The sequence below is a fragment of the Pectinophora gossypiella genome, chromosome 5 (genome assembly GCF_024362695.1).
Source record: "Pectinophora gossypiella chromosome 5, ilPecGoss1.1, whole genome shotgun sequence".
Taxonomy (NCBI): domain Eukaryota; kingdom Metazoa; phylum Arthropoda; class Insecta; order Lepidoptera; family Gelechiidae; genus Pectinophora; species Pectinophora gossypiella.
The window spans coordinates 14,368,361-14,391,884 of NC_065408.1; the positions used below are offsets into that span (position 1 = coordinate 14,368,361).

A 23,524-nucleotide genomic window follows, 5' to 3' on the forward strand; every position below is an offset into this window, starting at 1 on the left:
GGATCATCTTACTTTCGGACAACCTGGTGATCAGCCAGTAATGTCCTAACCAAATTAGGGATCACAAAGTGATTTATGTGATATATCCCCACCGGGAATCGAACCCGGGACCTCCGGATCGTGAGCTCAACGCTCAACCACTGGACCATGGAGGCCAAACACTTAGTACAACTAGGAACCACTTATGAGTAGGAAACGATGTATTAAATATTGTTTGTGGTTAAGCAAAAGGTTGAACAAAGTGTTTCATGGACGATTAACTAGAACCCATGGTCAATAGTGCTGGTGTAGAGAACCGTAGTGTACAGTCATGAGCAATATAATGTACCCACTTTAGGACTCTGTCGCACTAACATATTTGACATTTAGTGAGACTTACAGTTCAATTTGTCAAAAAAGTTAATGTAATATGGTACCAAAGTGTATACATATTAATGCTCGTGACCGTACTGTCTTATTGTTTAGTCTATGATAGCGTAGCGTTTTCACAAAAAATATACAGATGGCGCTGTTCAGATTGAACGTTATAATTGCCTATTTGCGCATTACTCGAGGTACATAATTATCCAAAAATATAATCTAATGGGAGAGGCATATATCAAAATATTTTTTGTTTGTTATTTGGAACAAACATGTTGCCACGTAAGTATATTACTTCTCTTTATTTTGCGTAAGTTACATTCATAGAAGTCTAAGAAAAAATGACAAAATATCATCATTATTCCCTACTATACTATACCACAATTTCAGTAAGTAGGTAACTGCATCGTCGCATTGTTTGAGTAAATTCAATGCAGTGCCGACCTCCGCCTGAATTTACACTGATAACACTATTATTCACTCAGTGGCTCTCTGAGAGCACTGAGAGAGCACTGCGAACTCTGAATATGCACTACGCCTGACCCAATTCCTCTCTGAACCATTGAAATGATGGGGTAAATAGTTTTTCTTGTGCACTGTTAAAATGAATAAGTACTTTTACTTTTTAATGTTAATGTTTTAATATTTTAGTGCGCCAAGCTTTTGATGAACTTTAATGACAGTTAGCGTAATAGGCTAGTTTCCAAGTTAGTTAAATCGGTCTTTTTACTAAACCTCAAAACACGAAATTAATATGGAATTTGTAGAAAAAGCACACTGTGACTTCATAGAAAAATGTGATAAAACGTCGGACTTGTTGCGTTTATCTTGTTTAAAATAAAATAGAAAAAAGGAAATGTTTTTCGTCAGTTTTATATCTGTCTTTGTAGTGTCACGTGTTCGAATTTTCAAATCGGACTTTACAGAATTTGTGTCCGACTAATAGCAATATGCTCGCCTCTTTTTACTTGTCCCTTAGAACTTAAATAAGTATAGCATTTAGTAATCAGAATTTCATAATTTTATGTTTGACCTAGGAAACCACACAATTGTCTAAATGTTATCGTCTCTGACCTGGATGGCATCAAACGAGAGTGAGAATCTATCCATCCTTCGAACTTCAAAATAGAGAGAGGGTGTGCGTTTAAAAGTGTAATTCTTTTATAAAAATTGTCGTTTATAATAAGATTCACTATGATATAAATGTCTGCAGTAATGTAATTCGCTAAACAAACAAATAATAAATCAGCAAAGCACACTGTCAGGACGAATACTTTTATATCCGTATAGCGGGACTAGGCATAACTGCATTTTTACTGGGCAAGTTAGAGGTGAACAGCGTTTTTTTTTTTTTTGTGAAAACCATATTACGAGGAAAGTGATAAGACATGAATGTGGATGGATATTGGGGTAGGGGACGATGTAGGAAAGTGTGGATGGATTGTGTGAAGAAGAATTTATGTGTGTGAAAGGTGTGAGTAGTGAGATAACTTACAGAGATGAATGGAAGAGGAATACACACTTAATACAGTCATGATAAGGGCGAGAAGTAATGCTATTAAATAAAGACTTCATACTAAAAGTTTCCTGTAAATATCAAAAGTCTAAATACAAATGAAGTCTCATCCAGATCTGGGGGGTTGAAAAGGCCGCATTGAAGCTATACGTCTAAAAAAGGAATAATGCTATTTGACTTTGCATTGCGCGCTTAATTTCGTATGCGCAAATGTCAAATTGCATTTTTAGTTGAATGTCCTTTTTAGATCCACGAACTTTTCCGTGACTATTATCCCCTATAGAGCTTATAACTAGGCACACTCGTTTGTAAAGTATGTAAGCCGAATGTAGTTAACAATGTACACAACTCGTAAGTTTATAACTTCCGACGCTGCATAATTTGGCCGCTGTCCAGTGAGTCCCGCGGGATAACGCCACACGCCCCATGCTGCCAGCAGTTTATAGGACACCCGCTAGCAACGGCACTAATTCCCCTTGGACAATGCTTCAATTACAAAGTCAGTGGTATAGTTAAAAAGATATTCTACGGTTCCTCGCGGACGAACCAAGTTGCTGGATAACATCCTTCTCACGCGAGTCATGCATGTGTTAAATGAGGTTGCAGATTTTTTTTCATGCCCAGGTACCTAATAGGTACCTAATAAGTAACTATACTGTGCAAGGTACATGACACCTACTGATTTATTTCTTATTTATTATTTATTTATTTACATTTCACGACTTTACAGTGCAGAGGAGCCATTGCGCCGTCAATCAATTGCGCTGATCAATCTCACTCATTAGAATAGTTTTTCGTCTTATCCAATAATGTTACAATATATGTTACCTAGTGTTATACTCGGCACACCCAGTAGTCTATTCCTGTTATGTCCTAGTAATATGTACTGATCCCAAGATTTGTACATCGTAGGGCTGGGTGTGCTGATATATTCTATCTGCATGCCGTAGTACTTGTCTTCTTTTTAAACCTACCACACTGCTTTATTTACATACAATTTATTTGTAATAATGGAAGAGCGGGGCCTCCAAACACAGGCTATGTCTCTTAAATGGAGACCCCAATCCACCAGTAGTTAAGGCTTTATTGTAAAAGAAAATAAACATTTTTCATTTTCATAAGTTAAGGAAAATAATTTTCCGTTCACCAAAAATCTTTGGATACATCTAGGCACGTCAATTCATCTAAAAAGCAATATTGATATTTTTGGACATTTGTTGTCAACTGCGCACTTAATTTTAGAAGCGCAAATGTCATATTGTGATATTGTTTTTTTATATGAATTGCTCCAATGTGGCCTTTATATACTTCAATGTATTGATGTACGTTTGCACGTAACAATAAAATTATTCTCTCTTGTTCCAGGTGACATAGAAGACTGCATAGTAACACCAGCATACCAGGGGCAGTTCACACCACTGCCTGAAGCGCTCTGTGACTGCATCATGGACCTAACGTCACAGGTACTCGTAAATCATTAGAATAGAATAGAAATACTTTATTATACACACAAAAAAAAGACATCATATCAAATTTCCATTAAAACAATTTCAAAAAAGCAAGACGGATGTTTGTCGAAATGATCATAAGGTGGTGGTGGACGTCCTGAGATAAAAGGGCCTCACTCAGCACAAGTCGCGGCGTGAACCACGCCGCTGATATTATGTGGACCCTGTTGGGTGACGCACGAACATCGTGTTCCATAAACATGTGTTATTAGTGTACATACATTATAATATAATACCAAATTACTTTAGTAGAATTAGAGAGTACATAAACAAATATTATCGCAAAGATACATTCATTCGTTAGGTATCATTCATTAGGTACTTAATTTAGAACATGAAGAATATTTGACAGACTGGTTCAAGTATTTGCAGACAGACCATGCAAACCCCTGGTGATAAGTATTGATCATCACTAATTTAAGAGCCACGCTCTTGTCGGTGTAGCATTCTTCATGTCACTTTTAGGGAAGAATAGGGCTTTTCCTCGTGCCTTCCGCCCAAAATAAGTTTTAAGTGGCGTTATTATCATAGCTGACGATATACCTAATGTGCCCCGCGCGCGGGGGAGTTGCTATGCCGCGGGGGATGTCTTATGGGTGTGACGAAGTAGAGGCTACCTAGTTTTGTAACTTGCCTGCATTGTGGTAATTTCAAGTAGGTATAAGAGAAAAGTTGCATTTTTAAAACGTTCACTCTGTATGAACCACATCATCATCATCAGCCGTATGACGCCCACTGCTGGGCATAGGCCTCCCCCAAGGATCTCCACGACGATCGGTCCTGCGCTGCCCGCATCCAGCGGCTTCCCGCGACCTTCACCAGATCGTCGGTCCACCTTGTAGCGGGCCTACCCACTGAGCGTCAACCACATATGAGGCAAAAAAAAATAAACTAATACGTGCATGTCCCATATGGGGGGCACATTTTTTTATATTAAGTATTCATTGTGTTTACCGAAAAATAACATTGCACGTGAGGTGTTGATATCTAATTTTCAGTTACACAGTGAACGTGTTAACTGATAGGTACAAACATAATGTAAAGCAGGGTTCTTCAAGTGCCTAAAATTAGCATTTTGTTCTCTGTCTCCACAAAATGAGTACAAAAATACGGATGGTTTAATAAGTGGCTTTCTCTAAGGTAGAGATTTGCCAATTTGGAAACATTTGGGTTACTGGCCGAATAAAAATGTAATATTGGAAATGTGAAAATAACCGGTGAATGTAGATGTAATTACCAAATTGTATTGTATCGGCCGATCTAGATGACTCGAGGTAATTACCAAGCCGATTCAGATACGATTCTCTCATTGACCTCGATTTCAGAGAAATGTTGGTGAATTCATGTGAAAATACCAGAAGTTACTTGGCATTCGTTTGTAGGTCCACTTACAATAATGTTATAGAGAGAGTTTTTTTATAGCACTTACACGTGCTTAGGGAAACTCACAAAAAGAAAATTTAAATCGAAAAAAAATCTGACTCGGACGGGACTTGAACCCGCAGCTCTTGTCAAGCCCTCAGGGTTCCATATTTGTCCGGCCAAGTAGTGGAAAACCTGCAATAAGCCAGGTTAAAAAATAAATAATAACTCTTAGAAACTTGACCTCAAATCCCATAAGTGACAATGACACTCACAATTTTATTCATCATTATTTTGTATAATCAGATAAGCGGTCAAAATTGCTCGTTCTCAAAACAAAATGTTTGAATTCAATAATATCAATTTGACACAAATATTTTGAGAGCATTGTTTGGCAGAAGGAGTCGTGCTGAGCAAACGCGTAATGATTCAGATAAATAAATCGATAGACACTTACAGTTCGGTTCAGTCACGGTTGAACTAAATATTTTAGAATTTGATGAATTGTGCCGATTTGGATATTTGAATTTGGAGAATGATTTTTCGAATCGGTATTTTCTTCAATTTATTTAAATTGAGAATTCGTGCGAATGGTTTCAAGAACCTATGGCAACGACTCTCAAACGTGCTCGTGGGTATTATTATACGCTTTAAAACCATATTACAGTTACTTTTTTGACATAATAAACTGGAAGTGTCACTAATGTCAAATATGTTAGTGCGATAGGGTTCTAAAGTTGACACCTACAAGACATTGTCAAATCATCAATTCTTTAATATTATATTTAAATAAACAAACTGATGATTTAAGTATAACGTTCCTTAGATACAGAAAATAAAAAACTAATTAACTATAATTAGCTTTCTTTATCTGATTTCGTAGGTTTATTCTATTTTTTACATGTTTCGCGTAGATAAGTTATATGGCTCAAGACGAAGAAATATTAACAACTCAACCAATAAAATATATTGAATTAAATAATAAATTGAATGTAATAAAAAAGAAAATAATGAAAACGAATATAACAAAAAAAAAGAAGATAAAGAAAAAAGATTTTATAATTATTCTAGATGTTTCTATTTTTAAATTTTAGATTTTTAAATAATGTTGTTTCTTGTTTTGAGTAAAGCCTCTTTTATAAAACAATTTAAATATTCTAATCTCATAGAGATTCATAAAAATACCAAATTATTTATTTTTATTTCTTTTTTTTACTAAGTAATAATGGTGTGCCTGCTAAATCAGCCAAGAACAGGATTGTATAATAATAAAATGGGCAATCTGTACCGGTGTTAGCCGACGATGACTCGTGGCCATGAAATGCAAAAAATAAAAGACACCTACTGGCTGTAGAACCTGTTCCCAAGTATTCTCAACGTTTGGTCAGCGTTTCGACAAGTTTGTTATCTCTGCCTGCAAAATTCTTTTCGAGAGCAAGTTACAAGCATTCCGATGAAACGATATTTTGCCATAAAGAATTATACTAATTACATATTTTTTTTTAATTAGAGTCTTTCCAGGCTACGTCCCCAAAAATAATATAGATAGCGCTGCCAAGAATTAACGTGATAATTACCTATTTTCTCATTACACGGATACATAATTATTTAAAAATACAATTTAATCGCAGAAGCATCTACAAAAATAATTGTCTTTATTTTGATCAGAATAATAATGTGTGTAAGATGTAATTATGCCTGGGTGTAATAAAAAGGGTCATCATTTATACGCAAAACCAAAGATAAAAGATGCATAATGTCTGTTATCTAAAATCTTTACAGCACCATCCTGCTTGAAAAGCCTGGAAATTCCCTTATCAGTGATGCTGAACTATCGATAGGTTAAGTATTAATATAGTATATGTATAAAAAATAAATAAGTAAAAAACATTTATTTCACCACGATTAACTTACTACATGCAAAGGAGAGTTGAATGATTGATGAATGAGGAGGAAGAAAAGAAAGTGTGTCAGGGTTGAAACAAATTGAATTCCATAGTCTCTAGTCTCTACTTATCCCGGTGGGAAATAGGCTTTAGTTTATCTATGTACAGTCATGAGCAATATAATGTACCCACTTTAAGACTCTGTCGCACTAACATATTTGACATTTAGTGAGACTTACAGTTCAATCTGTCGAAAAAGTTAATGTGACATGGTACCAAAGTGTATCATACATGTTAATGCTCGTGACCGTACATGTATCGACGCAGAAGCAGAAAGCATTTCTAGCACCAACAACATTTCCTGTGACTTACACCATACCCCGATCCTGGTCAGAAATGTTCTTTCGTGATGGTCTTTTTGGCAAAAATCCCTGAATAGCGTACCAATGAGGTCACCTTGTGGTCATCAAATTATCATTAACGTTCTATATTTGCATTAATACCTTAGAAGGCCTTAAAAACCGACCTTTATTGACGAGACTTATAGTAGATTACCGCAAATGACATTAACTACTTGGCCGGACAAATGGAGAGAATTGATCGGCCTAATCTCGACTGATACATGACATCATCAATGCCTTCATAATTATTACCGCGCGCACGCATTGGAGCTATGGTAAAATGTTATCTCTATTGAATTATAATCACTAATTGTACTGAACTGGGGGGTTAAAATGGCCACGTCGAGGCAATTCATCTAAGAAAGCAATATACCCATATTCTCGAGAAATGCATTTTCGGAGGTATGTGACCTAACCTGTATTGGGCTGGTTTTCCCTTCGCGGGTTGGAAGGTCAGACAGGCAGTCGCTTCTGTAAAAAACTGACCTTTCAAATCTTCAGGTTAGGTAAGCGGAACCTGTGAAAAATTCTTTTTGTTTGACCTATCTGTCTGTCTGTCTAAATATTAACAACTTTTTTCTACAGTTTCAATATCGTAGATCGTAGTGACTATAGTAAATTCGCAACTTTTTTGACAGTTCGCTAAACAGCTTGCTCAGAATCAATTAACTTTTGACGAGCAAAAAGTTTGTTTAAAATAGATGCAATTTAATCGATTTAACAGCCAATCGAGTCGAGTAGTGTTGTTTGTAAACGATATTGCTACATACTTGCATTTTTTCTTCTTGTAGATTTATTTTTCGCCATGTTAAGTACCTAGTCGTTTCCACTTTGGGAACATTTCCGGCATTAAAAAGACGTTATATAAAAAAGCAGCCCGTGTCCGTTATAACAATAACATTCCTGGAACAGCACATAACTGTAGTGTGAACCATAGTATAAGAAGATCAGGTATACTCAAAAGTGACAGCTAACATTTCAAGGTTAGCCCAGCTGACGTCATCCCGCCCTGCGTTGCCATTTCGTAAAAAATAAATTACCTACCACCAATGTTTTTATATTTACTTTGCAAGGAAATTTTGAATTTTTAGTAAAAGATTTACTTACAATTTTAATGATTTTTATATACTTATGTGACAAGTAATAGTCAGTAATTCACTTAATTTTCAATAATCAAGTTTACGTCCTTGGAATGTTGGAGATACCAATTTAATGGTAACACAGTGATAACACTTATGTCATCAATGGGCTAGCAATTGCTTGAACATACCTGGTTTTCTTATACCATGGTGTGAGCCATATCAGGGGCATTTGGCGTCTCAATAGTATCATTGACACCAGGGTGATAAGGTCGGTCTTTGGCACACCCGCAAGAAGAAAGAATTCAAAAAAAGAGTGGTAGGTTGTCAGATTTCCAGATGCAATATTTAAACAATGGAATTTGTAGTTTAAAAGGACAATGGGCGTTATGACAAGACATAAGTTGTATATGTCTGTCTGGCTTAATTCTTAGTATTGACCAATTTGCTCCTATGAAATGAAATGAAATTTTATTGTCATAAAATGTGGTAAGTATATCGATGGCAGACAGCCTCCGTGGTCTAGTGGTTAGAGCGTTAGGCTCATGATCTGGAGGTCCGGGTTCGATTCCCGATGGGGACATTGTCGAAATCACTTTGTGAGACTGTCCTTTGTTTGGTAAGGACTTATCAGGCTTGAATCACCTGATTGTCCGAAAAAGTAAGATGATTCCGTGCTTCTGAGGGCATGTTAAGCCGTTGGTCCCGGCTATTAGCCGTAAAAACACCTCCACCAACCCGCAGTGGAGCAGCGTGGTGGAGTATGCTCCATACACCCTCCGGTTGATTGAGGGGAGGCCTGTGCCAGCAGTGGGACGTATTATAGGCTGTTTATGTATGTACGTATGAATATCGATGGAAGTAAAGCTTATAGCGCTCAGCACATTTAGTCATGTTGTGACATACTGAACTGGACGCGAATAAAATAAAAAATACGTTGAGCTGCTTATCCTAAAACGCGACAGCGGGAATGTGTCCTTTCTAATTATAGATAAATGTTACGGGCAATAGACTGCTGCCTTGGTTCATCATATCCATCTTTGGACTTCGTCTTCGTCTGCCCACCCCCCTTAGGGATTACAAACGTGAGTTTGTGTATGCATTGAGCATAGAATGCGCCCAGACAAATGTTGTAGGCTGGAATGTAGATAATGATTACGACTGTATATTTGCATAGTTGTGTCTAGTGTTCAAACCAGTTTCTAATTAGGATATTATACTGTTAGAAACTAAATTATCGTAATGAACTTCCTTATTATTTCAATTAATACAGATATGTTCCCTCAGCGTTCTCCGTTTGTCCGGCCAAGTAGTTAATGCCATCTGCAGCAAACCTACAATAAATCACGTAAACGTAAAACGTAAACTAATTATCTTCTTCAAATACTTTCGCAGACTCCAATATTATGGTGCAGCATAAACGTGAAATGAAACGTATGGCCCAAAACGAGTACCTTTATGTCAACATACATACATACATAAACTCACGCCCGTAATCCCTAATGGGGTGGGCAGAGCCACAAGTAATCAAAGACAACTTGCAGCCACTGTTGATACCTTTATGTCAAACCTATACAATTTTATCACTGTCACTATCAATTGGCATAATCATTTACACCAGTAGTCAACCAATGGACCCAACGCAAGCGTTCCAATCTTGGTGGGGACATATCACAAAAATCACTTTGTGGTCCCAAGTTTGGTGAAGACATTACAGGCTGACCTGATTGTCCGAAAGTAAAATGATCCGTGCTTCAGAAAGCACGTTAGGTTACTACTTACTTAAGTAAGTAGGTAGTCTTTACATGAGTCATATCAGTAGCCTTTGGCGGCTTAATAATAACCCTGACACCAGAGTCGATGAGGTTACACCTCACAACCAATACGATAAGAAGAATCATACCTAACCAATGTCCAGCTACCAACAATATAAACCCAAGAATGTATCCACACCCTTTTATCCACTTAATAAACCACAAAACATTGTCACAAGACCCGCTAAGTGTCACATTAAGCTCTATATATTGCAATCTCTTGTAATTGTAAGCAAATACCTTGTAGCACAACTGGAGGAGCGTTGAGACAGATTTCATCAGCTAAAGGTTGTCGCAAGGAGGCCGGGTCCCGGTAAATCACAACTGGTTTGTGCCAGCAGGTACTTGTTACGAGCTTTGGTATATAAGTAGTAGTACAACTTGATATACAGGGTGTTAGAGACATCGTAACGAATACTCAGGGAGATGATATCAGACCATGATTCTAAGTTAATATCAGGTGGAATTTTTCGTCGCAAAATTCTTGTTTTTTTAGATTCTATACTTTTGCGACGGAAAATTCCACTTCATATTAACTCAGAATAATCAGCTGACAACGTGATAAAATTATCGATCGATTTAATTATATTTTTTTCGAAATCGATAAGTTTGTTTTTTCCCTAACATGCGTGTCACGTGATTTTGTTCGTATTTTGACAGAACGATATGACTTATTTGCACCATTCCCATATTAGCGCCAATCGACAAAACGACATAATTGCATCGTTGGAATCTATGAAATGATCGTGACAAAATGTTATCACGTTGCGCATATTAGCCCGGCTGGTATAAAATATACTTACTCCATGCCACTTAAAAAGTCCCACTACCGCGGCCTAGTGTCACAGGTTTGCATAAAATTATTTATAATTATACCTTGTGAATTAAAAAAAAAATAATTAGCGAAGGAATTAGTGGCACGGTTTAATTTTAAACCTAGTACTTATTATCGTTTTGTAATAAGGTGGTGTGTATTTAAAAGGAGCGTAATGACATGTTTATATATGGAAGATCAACGATCGCTTATCAATGTTAGGTTAATCAATTATCCATCTTAGGGTTACGTATCAAAATCTGTTGTGTGATTCTGTTCAACTCATTAGCGATCTTGGGTGTGAATAAACATATATCAGAGTTTTTTTTTAACACATCATAGAAAGATGTTTGTCATTGAAACGATAATATAAAACTTAAGCTAGAAACCTTAGAATATAAAACCTCAATGGTTGCAAGTAATTCACTACGACATAATAATATATTATAACACAGGAAATACAAAACAAAAGCGAAATAAAAAGAGTACATTAGGCGACCTATGACTGTTTGGCACGGGCGTACAAGCGAATTTTATTTTTCGAACCTATTAAACTGGTTGTATATACCTACTAGCATAATAGTGATTCAAATATTCGTCTTATAGTTCGAAGGCTCATTATTAGTATTACTTTACATTCTCGAACTGGTCAACCTGTTGTTATAGGATTAAGTAACTACTTGTTTTACCAGATATGTCATAATAAAAGTAATTAAAACTTTTGATTGATTAAACTGAGCTCTTACATTGGATTACTATAATATTTTGAAACTTTATACATGTCGCAAATTATGCCGATATTTTATGATTTATGAAAGTAGGCTTTAGTCATTTAAAATGCAATTGACCTAAACTGTGTTATGAATTGTTGCATAAAGAAAGTTAATAGGGTAAATATTGTGTAAAGTCAATGTACGTAGGTCATAATATCACGCCTGTAATTGTCATTGTGGTAGGCAAAGAGAACTTGCAGACAGTTTTGTTATTATATAGAATTTATACACAATAAATTCCCGAAAATGCCTCGGGGTTAGAAATGATGTATGGGGGGTGTGATCAAAACGTCAAGTTGAATATAGAAATACTTCTCGATCTTCAAAACTGCTCCGCATCAGGGAGACATCTTACGACCTGGCAAACCTATCGCAACTAGAACTTTTTTTTGTTTTCTTTAAGTCTTGGTCAAATTCTAATGCCGGTAAAAAAGCAACAAGATGGCCGCCATATAAAGTTCCGAACAAATACCCCCCTCGAAATCTAGTATATATTATAATTATGTTAGATATAATATCTTCGTGACACAGAATATTACAATAATATATACAAATAATTAATTCACAAGCACCTGAGATTCTGTTATATGGCCTAGCACGCTAACGGCGCGATTAGAGCAAAATTGACAGACGAGTTAAGGTTCTTCGTTCACGCATCGCCTTGCTCGCAACTTGAATATGAAAAGTGTGTCATACGAATGAAAAAAAGAAAAAAGAAAAAGTTATTTATTTCAAAAAAAAGGTACAATCCTTGCCAAGTGTAGCGGCCTTCTGTTAAGTGAACAACACCTGTGTTAGAAGACCGCGCTCTTCAATATCGATTACTAATGGTACCAATAGAAAAGCTTAAAGAAATAAATAGGTAGGTATTATACCCGTTATGCAAAACTTATGATAAATATTTTTTTTTAGCCTAAAGTGTTCAGTTGAGAGTGGTAGTGTCAAGTAATGTGTGAAAAAATAAGAATATTATCTAACTACAGCGTTCTTATATAAGATGAATGTATGTATGTGTGTGTGAGTGGATGTGTGTGTTGTGTGTGTATTTTATAATTTTATAATGAAGATGAAATGATGTTACAAACTATCAATTTTCTCATTTCTTTCTAGGTATCTGTTTCTTGGCTCTTCTATAAGCAATATACAATAATGAGGTATTTACTTTGAGGTGCGACATCTTGAAAAATCGCGGATGTTCCGGTAGTCGCGTGTATCAAGGACCTTCCATCTCGTGTCGCGTCGCGTTTACATAGCGTACTAGGCGTTCTGGATTATGAATGGTAGTTCCAAACGTTTTTTCGATTCTGCTCCGCACCACCCAAATCCCCTGGTAGTTGCGGCTTCCGAATACATCCCGCTTAGGGACGGTACTGAAAAGTATCGGCGTCCGAAGGACGTAATATACGATCCCGACGACCCGATTACTCTAGCCATAGAGGCAGCCAATCAGCTCGCGACACCAAACACTTCAGGACCCCGATACCGACCCCGCCGGCGTGGTCGACGATTTCCCTCATTCAGCGCTTATCGCTATCGACCCACTAGGGTCGATTAATTCTTTCAAATATTTTTCCTCTCAGACGACGCCCTGAGCCGAGGTTCGCGCCCAACTGGGCACCCTCAGGCCTGTTGTCTTAAACGTTGTACCGGGTGAGAGCCTTCAGCGCTCCCCATTTGTCCGGCCAAGTAGTTAATGCCATCTGCGGCAAATCTACAATAAGTCACGTCAAAAAAAAAAAAAAAAAAAGGATTATGAATGTCTCTCTTTTTCGTCCAACCAAATAATCAAGACCGTTCCATACATTTAAATGTTTATACATAAACAAGTACAAACGGCAACAAAAAGTTCAATCTACCTTTTACAAGTTTCGTCCGAAATCGAAGCACGACCTCTTTATGATCAAACCAGATTTAAAACTAGACTCCGACCTTAACCTTATCAACCGTTCATTCATAAATCAATACAATACCTACCATTGCTCTCTCACAGCTTGTCCGTTACCACATAATGCTATCACGTTGTCCCTGTTACCATTCTTAGAAACAGAAATTGATGTCACAGAGCTCAATCTTACCATCTAAATATCGCAACAAAGGTACTGTATATCCACGCATAATTCAAAGGATATTGCTCAATATTTTGCATTAAGTAAACCACATTCTTTGAGTGGAAGGTCGTATCTGAATTATGTTTTTAGATTAGCCATGGATAAGAGTATTTGATGTATTGAAGTTTGTTAGTAAATAGGTAGATAATTAATAAGGAATCTCCCAGTAAAACTACAGCAATGAATTGCCTCATACTCCCTTTAAAAATGGATATCACGGTTTTTAAGTTTTGTTAAAATGGAAACCTTTTGTACATACAAACATACACCCGAGTGATCAAAGAGAATTTGCAGCCACTGTTGATACAAAGTCCGGCCGAGTAGGTAATGCCATTTCCGGCAAATCTGCAATAAGTCACTAAAAAAGATAGTAGGTCCTAAGATAGATACATGATGAATTTTATGGTGGTAGGTGATCAGGCGATGGCCCATTATCCTAGAAAAAACCATCCGTCGGAAGAAGAAATCTTAATTGAGTTAGACTCAAGATAAGCAACTGTTTAATATCCACCAGCTCAGGATAGGAGCAATAACATAACGTTATAAACTAGGGAATGCAATGCAAAAATTTGACGAGATCTCGCGAGATCCCGAAAATTTCGGGATCTCACGGGATTGATAATTCCAATCCCGCGGAAACTCTGCGATCTCGAGTCGGGATTGCATTCCTTAGTTATAACAAATCCCCTTCATTCATACTTAGCGTTACTCAGTTTCAAATAAGCCAGTTAGATGGAAACGATGTCCTTAACCAGAAAATAGATAAAAACTTGCACGGTTAACAAGCTAAGATTTACCAAGGCTTGAGCCCGATTTAACCTAACAGGGCAGAGCAAAAACGTAAAACGCTTTTAGATAGAGCTAAGTGACGAACACGGTCCGTTGAGTTCTGCAATTCTGTTTTCTAATTGACATTATGTTTTACTACAGAATATACAAAAATGTGTTGAGTAATAATATTGGATGATGATTCAAATGGAAAATAGTTGAATTTGTAGTTATCCAAAACAACGGAAAAATGACATCAGAAGATCAGAAACTGGTTAAATAGATGTAACTGTAGATAAAAATATGTGATTTATAAATATAGACAAAAAACACGATTTAAGATCGCCCTACGATTACTCGTATACAAGAAAATGAGGAAAATCCGGGTGCTTTATTTACCGAATAGATTAGAATTTAAAAAAAATCAATTTTTGTTTAATTTATGTTTTTGTTTTTTTTTTTTTGAATTCTACAATTAGAATTCCTTTTTCAATATCACTCATTGATAAGTAAGTAGCTACTGATTGTTTTCACAGAAAAGTGTATTCATTAGACTTATTATCTATCTCAAACACGAATAAAGAATCATTGTAAAAAAAGAAGTAGTAAAACTAACAAATTGGTCTTGAAGTCTTAAAGTCATGCAAATTCCAAGCATAGCCTACTAGGTCAACGATATTCGATTGAATCTATTCAGATTCAAAAATGGCGAAGACCAAATTTATTCCACTTCAAAAGTGGACCGAACGATGAATAAAAGTTCAAATGGAGTTGTTACTTTAAATTGTAAACAATGATTTTATCAGCGCAGCCGTTAAATTATTCACTGCCAAATATCGTTCGGCTATTGAAGGTCACAATATTTTGGCTTTGTATGACATCCTGCCATCACTCGGACCATTCAAAGGTTTTGGATTAGAATTGATTATAATACTGATTGACAGCCAGATATAGTCTGTGGTTCCCATGATGATAAAACGTGATCTTGAACTTGACTTACCTGGCTAGCAACATGTCAAAATACAGATGATGTGATCGTATCAGATAAATGCATATTTTTTAGGTTAACATGAACAGGCAAATCAAGCAAGTTTCATAGTCGCATCTTCACTTTCCATTTATCGCTAATTTAAGAGCCGCGCTCTTGTCGATGTAGCATTCTCCATTCTTGTCTATCAAAGACCAATTCTTTAACTTCTTGGTCTTCCTTATAAGACACGATGTTTGCCTTTTCTTCAATCTGTTCCCTGCAAGATCTTCTTGATGTTTCTCTCCCTTCTATGAAGTTTTTAAATTCGTCGTCACTTTGCATTAAATGATATGATTAAAACGTAGTGAATTACATTCTCTTTATAATATTATTACTAGAGACAACTTCAGTCTCAGAACATGTGCCGCGGCTGTTTTGATATGTTTTATATTAAATTATAACACCTTTTACAATATTGCTATATATCCGAGATTTTTCTTGCAGCTTCTTTTCCTCGGCTATATAGGTTGTGAGAAACTGCAGTAGTTTTAAGCGGGCGAAACGTGCGTTATGTACAAATTGATGGTCAAATGTTACTTAATGAATATAGATATTTTTAAATTTTAATTATAACATTAAAATTAAGTAATTCAAACGTGCCTTATTCGCAATCATATTCTAGAACCTGGTAAAGCGATTTCTCTCCATCATTAGCACCCGACGCGGGGCTTTACCATGTAGGTGAACATTTGTTTTATAGATTTTACAAGTCAAGTTGGGCAGAACGTACATGTGGCACGTTAATCGATATTTATCTACTCAGCCTGTGTCCACCCACTGCTGGGTATAGGCCTCCTCTCTTTCACACCATCCTTTTCGTTCCTGTGCAAGTCTCATTCATTGCTTTCCGGCATACCTCACAATGTTACCCGTCGTGTTTTTTATGGTATTTTATGATAAGATATAATTCCCTTTGCATGACAACTTCCTTCTTTTCCAGAATCTTGTATCACAAATAGTTCCCCTTCCTACCTGTATTACGGTCCTACTTGCTTGTAACGATCCTTTAATAAATAAGTTGTTCGCTACATTTATTCATGTAAATAATATTAAACTGTAGTTAAATTTATGTCTATTTTATACCTATTGATAATTCTTACCTTATGATCTGTTTAAGTTTGTAAAAGGTTAAACTCATTATCATATAATTAATCCGTAAGACGATCGCTAGATGGCGCTGTACCGAATTAAAACGCGGTATCGAGATGTTCATAAGGAACTTATATTTTAGATTTAATGACCAATAAATTTTGTCTGATTTACCGAAACATTGGTTTTCATTTTGGTTATATCCAAAACCTTTTTTGGGACTTGTTCATGGTCCTTCGATTGCCGGTGTAGGCTTTCGGGGTAGACAGTGCACTGTCCAACTGCGCCGACGAGGTGGTGGTTTGCTGCCTATGGTGCGGGAACAGGCGACTGCCTGTTTGAAGAAGTAGCTAGGGGAGCTACTGGGTCACGGAGAAGCGGCGGAGGGGGCCCCCCGCGGTACCCCCAAGTGCAGCACAAGTTTCGACGTCACAGCTAGTTCGTGTCATCACCAGTGCGTCTTCGTGGGAGTGTGGCTTGGGGTCACAGATACGTCATCGCTTGGGACGGATGACGGTGGGGCGGGAATGCCCAAAAGTTAATAAAGTGCATATATGTGTGAGTGAACAGTGCTATAGTGGTAACAAACTGGACAAAACTGTAAGTACAATTTGCGACCTTATATCTTAGAAGATCCTAACTTTAACTTCAAATTACTAGTGCATGGACTTAGAATAATTTTGCAAAAAGTGTTCCGACGGGGAACCTATGCCGGTTTGCGATTCGAGTGAAGTGCTAAACACTTAGAAAAATTTCGACATTTTTGAACTGGACTTGGAATATTTTTGTTCAATCTTCAACTTCGACTTTAAAAATTTTATGGACTTGTAATTTCTCAACATTTTGTGTTACTTTACGTTCCCATTACTCTATTGTGTAAGCTCGAGATTACTTATCAACTTGAAAAAGAAGTTAGTCAATAGTAAGAATTGTAATTGATTCACTAGTAATATTATTTTGTATTAATTGGTGTTATATACATAACTTACAATGGCAGAAAAATATTATGAGGTGCAAGAAAACATTGCGGAAACTATTACAAAGGCTCAAATTAATTTTAAAAAGGCTCCTAAAGATAGAATTACTCTCAGTTATATTGAAACACGTTTAGATAATTTAGATCAACATTGGAAGATTTTTGGTAGTAATCATAGAAAAGTTGTGTATGAAATATCACGTGAGGAATTAATTAGTTCAACCTACTATAAAAATGATACTTATGGGAAGGTTGAGGAACTTTATATCGAATATAAGTCACAGTTGAAGGATAAATTCGCAGAATTGAAACCCGCGGACAAATGTGCAAGTAGCTCAAGTGGTAGTAGCAATAATGATCAGGGAAGTGATAAAAAATCAAATGTACAATTGCCAAAAATTACAATCCCTAAGTTTTCGGGAAATTATTCTGAGTGGGCAAGTTTTAGAGATTTGTTTACTTCACTGATCCATGCTAACACTAATATTGACAACGTTCAAAAATTACATTACTTAAAAAGTTCTGTCACAGGTGAGGCAGAACAATTGTTACGTCACATCCCATGCACTGCAGATAATTATAAAAATTGTTGGGCTCAATTAGAAAATAGATACAATAACAAAAAACATTTGGCAACCAACATTTTAAAGAAGTTAGTAAATCAAAAATCTATCACTACAGAATCCTCTGTTGCTATTAGACATTTATTTGATTGCACTCAGGAGTGTTTGTTAGCACTAGAGAATATCGGTGTTAAAACAAAATCATGGGATATGATAATAATATTTTTGATAGGACAAAAACTAGATGCTGAATCCCGTAAGTTATGGGAACAAAAAAATTGTACTTCAACTCAAGAATTGCCAACCCTTGCCGCATTTTTTGATTTTTTAGAAACCAGGTTCCGGTCTTTGGAGTTCTTGGATGATTCCAATCCGGGAACGTTGAAGACTCGGAAACTGGAAAAGCTGGGTTATTCGCACGTTGTCGCCACTGTGGCGTCGTGCTCATTTTGTTCAGACAACCACAAATTGTGCAACTGCAAGAAATTTGCAAAGGAGGATATAGACGCGAGACGTGAATTTGTCCAAACTCACCGTTTATGTTTTAATTGCTTGTCCCCCGGTCACTCAGTTTATCAGTGTAGATTGTCTACCAAATGCCGAATTTGTAAGAAAAAGCACCACACATTGCTTCATCCCAAAGGTTTCAAACCAACCAACGACCAAGGTAAGTCAGACCAACCTAGTCAGTCGGTAGAGGATAGGGTAGTTGTTGCTACCACAACTGAAATCCCTTCGTCCACGACACCTGATGAAAATTCAAACCATCAAGTGTTCACAACTTGTTTTTCAAATCATAGCAGTCAGGTACTCTTAGCTACCGCTCTAGTCCGGGTGGAGTCCCAGAAAAACAAGACCAGTTTTGTGTTAAGAGCATTGCTAGACCAGGGCTCGCAAGCCTCATTTGTGACAGAGGCTGCAGTCCAGTTACTGAACCTCAGAAAGGTACCTGGGGCCAGTATTGTTTCAGGTTTGGGCGGCGACCAGGGTGCGACGATAGCTTCAAAGTCCACCGTGTTGATTAATATTCAGTCTCGCCTTGACCCCAGCTTTAACATCACAGTTAAAGCTCATGTGCTCAGCAAGCTCACCACTGTACTACCAAGTAGAAAGATAGTTATAGACGTGTTACCAAAACTCCAGTCTACGGAGCTAGCAGACCCTTCGTTCGGTACGCCGAACAAGGTCGACTTGTTATTAGGTGCCGAAGTGTATAGTCAGATTTTGTTAGTAGGGTTGATCAGGAGTCCGTCAAGCTCTGTAATTGCACAAAAAACCAAGCTTGGTTGGATTCTTTCTGGCAGGCTATACGAATCACCTGTAAATGACAGTCACATTAACACTTTTCACAATGCTGTGACCAGCATGCATTTAGCTCAATCTGAGGATAGCGAGCTACTAAAAAGATTTTGGGAAATCGAGTCAGAGCCTATCTCCAGCAAAGTCAAACATTTGACTCCTGAAGAAAAGCGATGCGAAGATCTCTTCGCTCACACTACCACTAGAGATGACTCTGGCCGATATGTAGTCCGGTTACCATTCATTAGAGACGACCCTCTCTGCATACATGGTGGCTCTAGAGACATTGCGATGAAGCGATTTCTCCAGTTGGAAAAACGCCTTTCAAAGGATCCGGTGCTTCAAACGGAGTACTCAAGAGTCATAGACGAATATCTTCGTCTAGGGCACATGGAAGTAGTTCCTTTGTCTGAAGTAGACAAACCAGAGGTTATGTATTTGCCTCACCATGCAGTAGTACGTCCAGATAAAGACACCACCAAAGTTCGTGTGGTATTCGACGCGTCATGTGTAGGTACAAACGGTGTGTCGCTAAACCAAGAGCTGATGGTCGGTCCATCTCTTCAGCCTGATCTTAGGCATTTGGTCATGCGGTGGCGCAGTTACCCTATTTCACTTGTCTCAGACATTGTCAAAATGTATAGACAAGTGAAAGTGGCGGAGGAAGACGTGGACTACCAACGAATCCTATGGCGAGAAAATCCGGATGCTGATTTACAGCATCTTCGACTTATGAGAGTCACGTTCGGAACTTCTTCAGCGCCATACTTAGCTGTACGTGCATTGCAGCAAGTGGCCCACGACGAAGGTGCGCAGTTTCCACTGGCTGCACCCAGAGTCATTCATGATTTTTACATGGACGACCTCATGACAGGTTGCCATTCAATTGAAGAAGGTCTTCAAATTTACGAGCAAATCACTGAAATGCTCAGTCGTGGCGGCTTTCCGCTTCAAAAGTGGTCTAGCAGTAGTACTGAATTGCTAGAGCTAATCAAAGACGAAAGTAAGGATACAGAACAGAACATAGAACTGAAGACTGATGAAACCATAAAAATCCTTGGTCTCATATGGGATCGTAAGGCAGATGAATTCCGCTGCACCGTGAAGCTTCCCTCAGTGGGAGATACTGTAACAAAGCGACGAGTGATATCAGATATAGCTCGGTTGTTTGACCCTTTGGGGTGGATGGCTCCAGTTATTACAACAGCGAAGGTTTTCATTCAACGCTTATGGCTGTCGGGTATTGAATGGGATAGTGAGCTGCCAGCTCCATTGCTCAAAGACTGGCTAGTCTTCCGCTCTGACTTAGGAAAACTTGCTGAAGTGCGCATACCGAGATGGATCAACGCAAATAAAGAAGACAAAAGTCTGGAGCTTCACGGATTTGCAGACGCTTCAAACGTCGCCTACGCGGCGGTCGTTTATGCTCGCATTACTGATCAGAATGATGATGTTCATGTTCGCTTAATCACGTCTAAGACGAGGGTTGCGCCTGTTAAACAGGTTTCAATTCCCCGTCTCGAGTTGTGCGGTGCAACTCTATTGGCTAAACTTCTGATTGAGGTAGCAGAGATTTTGAGTGTACCTAAGCCGCAACTACACGCTTGGACGGATTCGTCTATAGTTTTAGCGTGGCTCCGAAGCCACCCCAGCCGATGGAAAACATTTATAGCGAATAGGTGCTCAGAAATATTAACCAATATGGAAGGAAACCAATGGTCACATGTGGCGTCTAAGGAGAACCCTGCTGACTGCGCCTCACGGGGTCTTCACCCCGCAGAACTGATTCACCACGAGCTCTGGAACCGTGGACCGGAATGGTTACACCTGAAAAACATAAAGTACGAACAAGAAAAAGTCACTGATACTAACCTAGAAGAAAGAAAAGTAAAGGAAAAATGTTATACGGTTACCTGTAACGTTGACGATGACCTGTTAGCTCGTTTCTCGTCGTTGAAGAAACTGCTCCGGGTCACAGCGTTCTGTAGAAGAGTACTGCAGTGGAAGAAATCTGAAAAGAAAAAACCTAGAAAAGGATTAACAGTGGAAGAATTGGATAAAGCACTACTTACATGTATTAAACTGAGTCAGAGGAAAGGTTTTAAGGAAGATATAGAAAGTCTAGAAAGGACAGGAAAAATAAAAAAAGGAAGCAAACTTACCTCACTGAATCCATTTTTGGATTCCAATCAAGTGCTGAGAGTAGGTGGAAGATTGCAGAATGCTCAACTCCATGAGGATATGAAACATCCTGCAATTATTCCACAGAAATCGCATTTCACGCATCTCTTAGTAACCGAGGCTCACACCAAAACGTTACACGGTGGTCCTCAACTCATGCTCAATTACTTGAGAACCAAGTATTGGGTGATCGGAGCAAAAGCTACTGTCCGTCAGTTTGTGAGAAGATGTGTGAGTTGCATTCGCTACTCAAGTCAAACCAACCATCCGATGATGGGTCAACTTCCCGAATCGCGAGTTACTGCTCATAAACCCTTCCGTAAAAGTGGTGTGGACTATGCAGGTCCGATTAACATTCGCACGACCAAGGGCCGCGGACATCGCTCCACAAAAGGGTACATATGCCTTTTTGTCTGCATGGCCACAAGAGCAATACATTTGGAAGCGGTCAGTGACATGACTTCACAGGGCTTTTTAGCGGCGTTCAAACGCTTTGTAGCAAGAAGAGGTCATGTCTCTGACCTTTGGAGTGACAATGGAACTAACTTCGTTGGTGGAGCCAGAGAACTCCAAGAGCTACTCGACGTAGAGAAATCTCACGTCGCAACAGAGATAGCTGACTGGTTAGTTTCCAACGGTACAACTTGGCACTTTATCCCTCCCCGTGCTCCAAACTTTGGAGGACTGTGGGAAGCGGGTATAAAGTCGACCAAACACCACCTAAAACGGGTTATAGGAGAGAGTACCCTCACCTTTGAGGAAATCACCACGGTGTTGTCTCAGGTCGAGGCATGCCTTAATTCGAGGCCTATATCACAGCTCTCAACCAACCCTGAAGATCCCTTCCCACTGACCCCAGGTCATTTCCTGGTGGGGGAACCTTTGGTGTTAGCACCGGATGCGAATTATGAGGATTCCAACTTAAGCGGCTTGTCCAGATGGAATATTACGCAAAAAATGGTTCAGAATTTCTGGCGTAGATGGTCCCAGGAGTATCTCACTCTATTACAGCACAGGTATAAATGGGTTAACCATGTTCCAGAGCCTGGGATTGGAGACGTTGTCTTAGTGAAGGAGGAAGATCTACCTCCAGCTAAGTGGCTGTTTGGAGTAGTAAAACATAAACACCCCGGTTTGGACAATATTACACGCGTTGTTACGCTTAAATATAAAGGCAATAATATTAAAAGACCTGTGTCAAAACTAATTGTATTACCATTAAGTCACACCTAGTTGTTTTAAAGGTTAACCATCTTATATGGTATGATTATTTAATTTTATTTTATTGTTTTGGCGTATTTTTTTGGCGCACACTTTTGTTTATTTTTAGTCACTTTGTTTATTTGCAGACACTTGTTTATTTTTAGTCACTTTGTTTATTTGTAGACACTTGTTTATTTTTAGTCACTTTGTTTATTTGCAAACACTTTTGTTTATTTTTAGTCACTTTTGTTTATTTTTTGTCATTTTTGTTTATTTTTACTAATGTTAATTTACTTATACCAAGGTTAATTTAGTTTACTTTTCTTGTTGCTTAAGGTCATTGTATACCAACATTTAGTTGAAACTTAGAATTATTGTTACAAGTTAAGATTCTTTAATGGACTCGGTCCATGGGGGCCGGAATGTTTAAGTTTGTAAAAGGTTAAACTCATTATCATATAATTAATCCGTAAGACGATCGCTAGATGGCGCTGTACCGAATTAAAACGCGGTATCGAGATGTTCATAAGGAACTTATATTTTAGATTTAATGACCAATAAATTTTGTCTGATTTACCGAAACATTGGTTTTCATTTTGGTTATATCCAAAACCTTTTTTGGGACTTGTTCATGATCCTTTATTCCATAATTCCGTACCTCTCCCTTCCTTTCTCCGTAAACGTTTCCTAAGTTTTTGCCCTGTCCGTTTTTGGCAAACATGCAAGTCGCATGACACCAAAGAAAAAAAAATGTCTTTTACTTACGCCTAACAATAAAACTAAGTTTTTTTTTT

At 37.9% G+C, this 23,524-nt stretch overlaps 1 protein-coding gene across 3 annotated transcripts in view; it reads left to right on the plus strand.

Moving 5' to 3' along the window:
* LOC126367012 (uncharacterized) overlaps window positions 1–23,524 on the plus strand; it is a 326,060-nt gene that overhangs the window by 206,475 nt on the left and 96,061 nt on the right. For all 3 annotated transcript variants that reach the window (XR_007566431.1, XM_050010366.1, XM_050010365.1), the window contains exon 4: window positions 3,242–3,339. Coding sequence is in view for 2 of the 3 variants with exons in the window: in XM_050010366.1 (XP_049866323.1) it covers window positions 3,242–3,339 (98 nt within the window). In the remaining variant the exon portion in view is untranslated. The remainder of the gene's footprint in view (window positions 1–3,241; window positions 3,340–23,524) is intronic.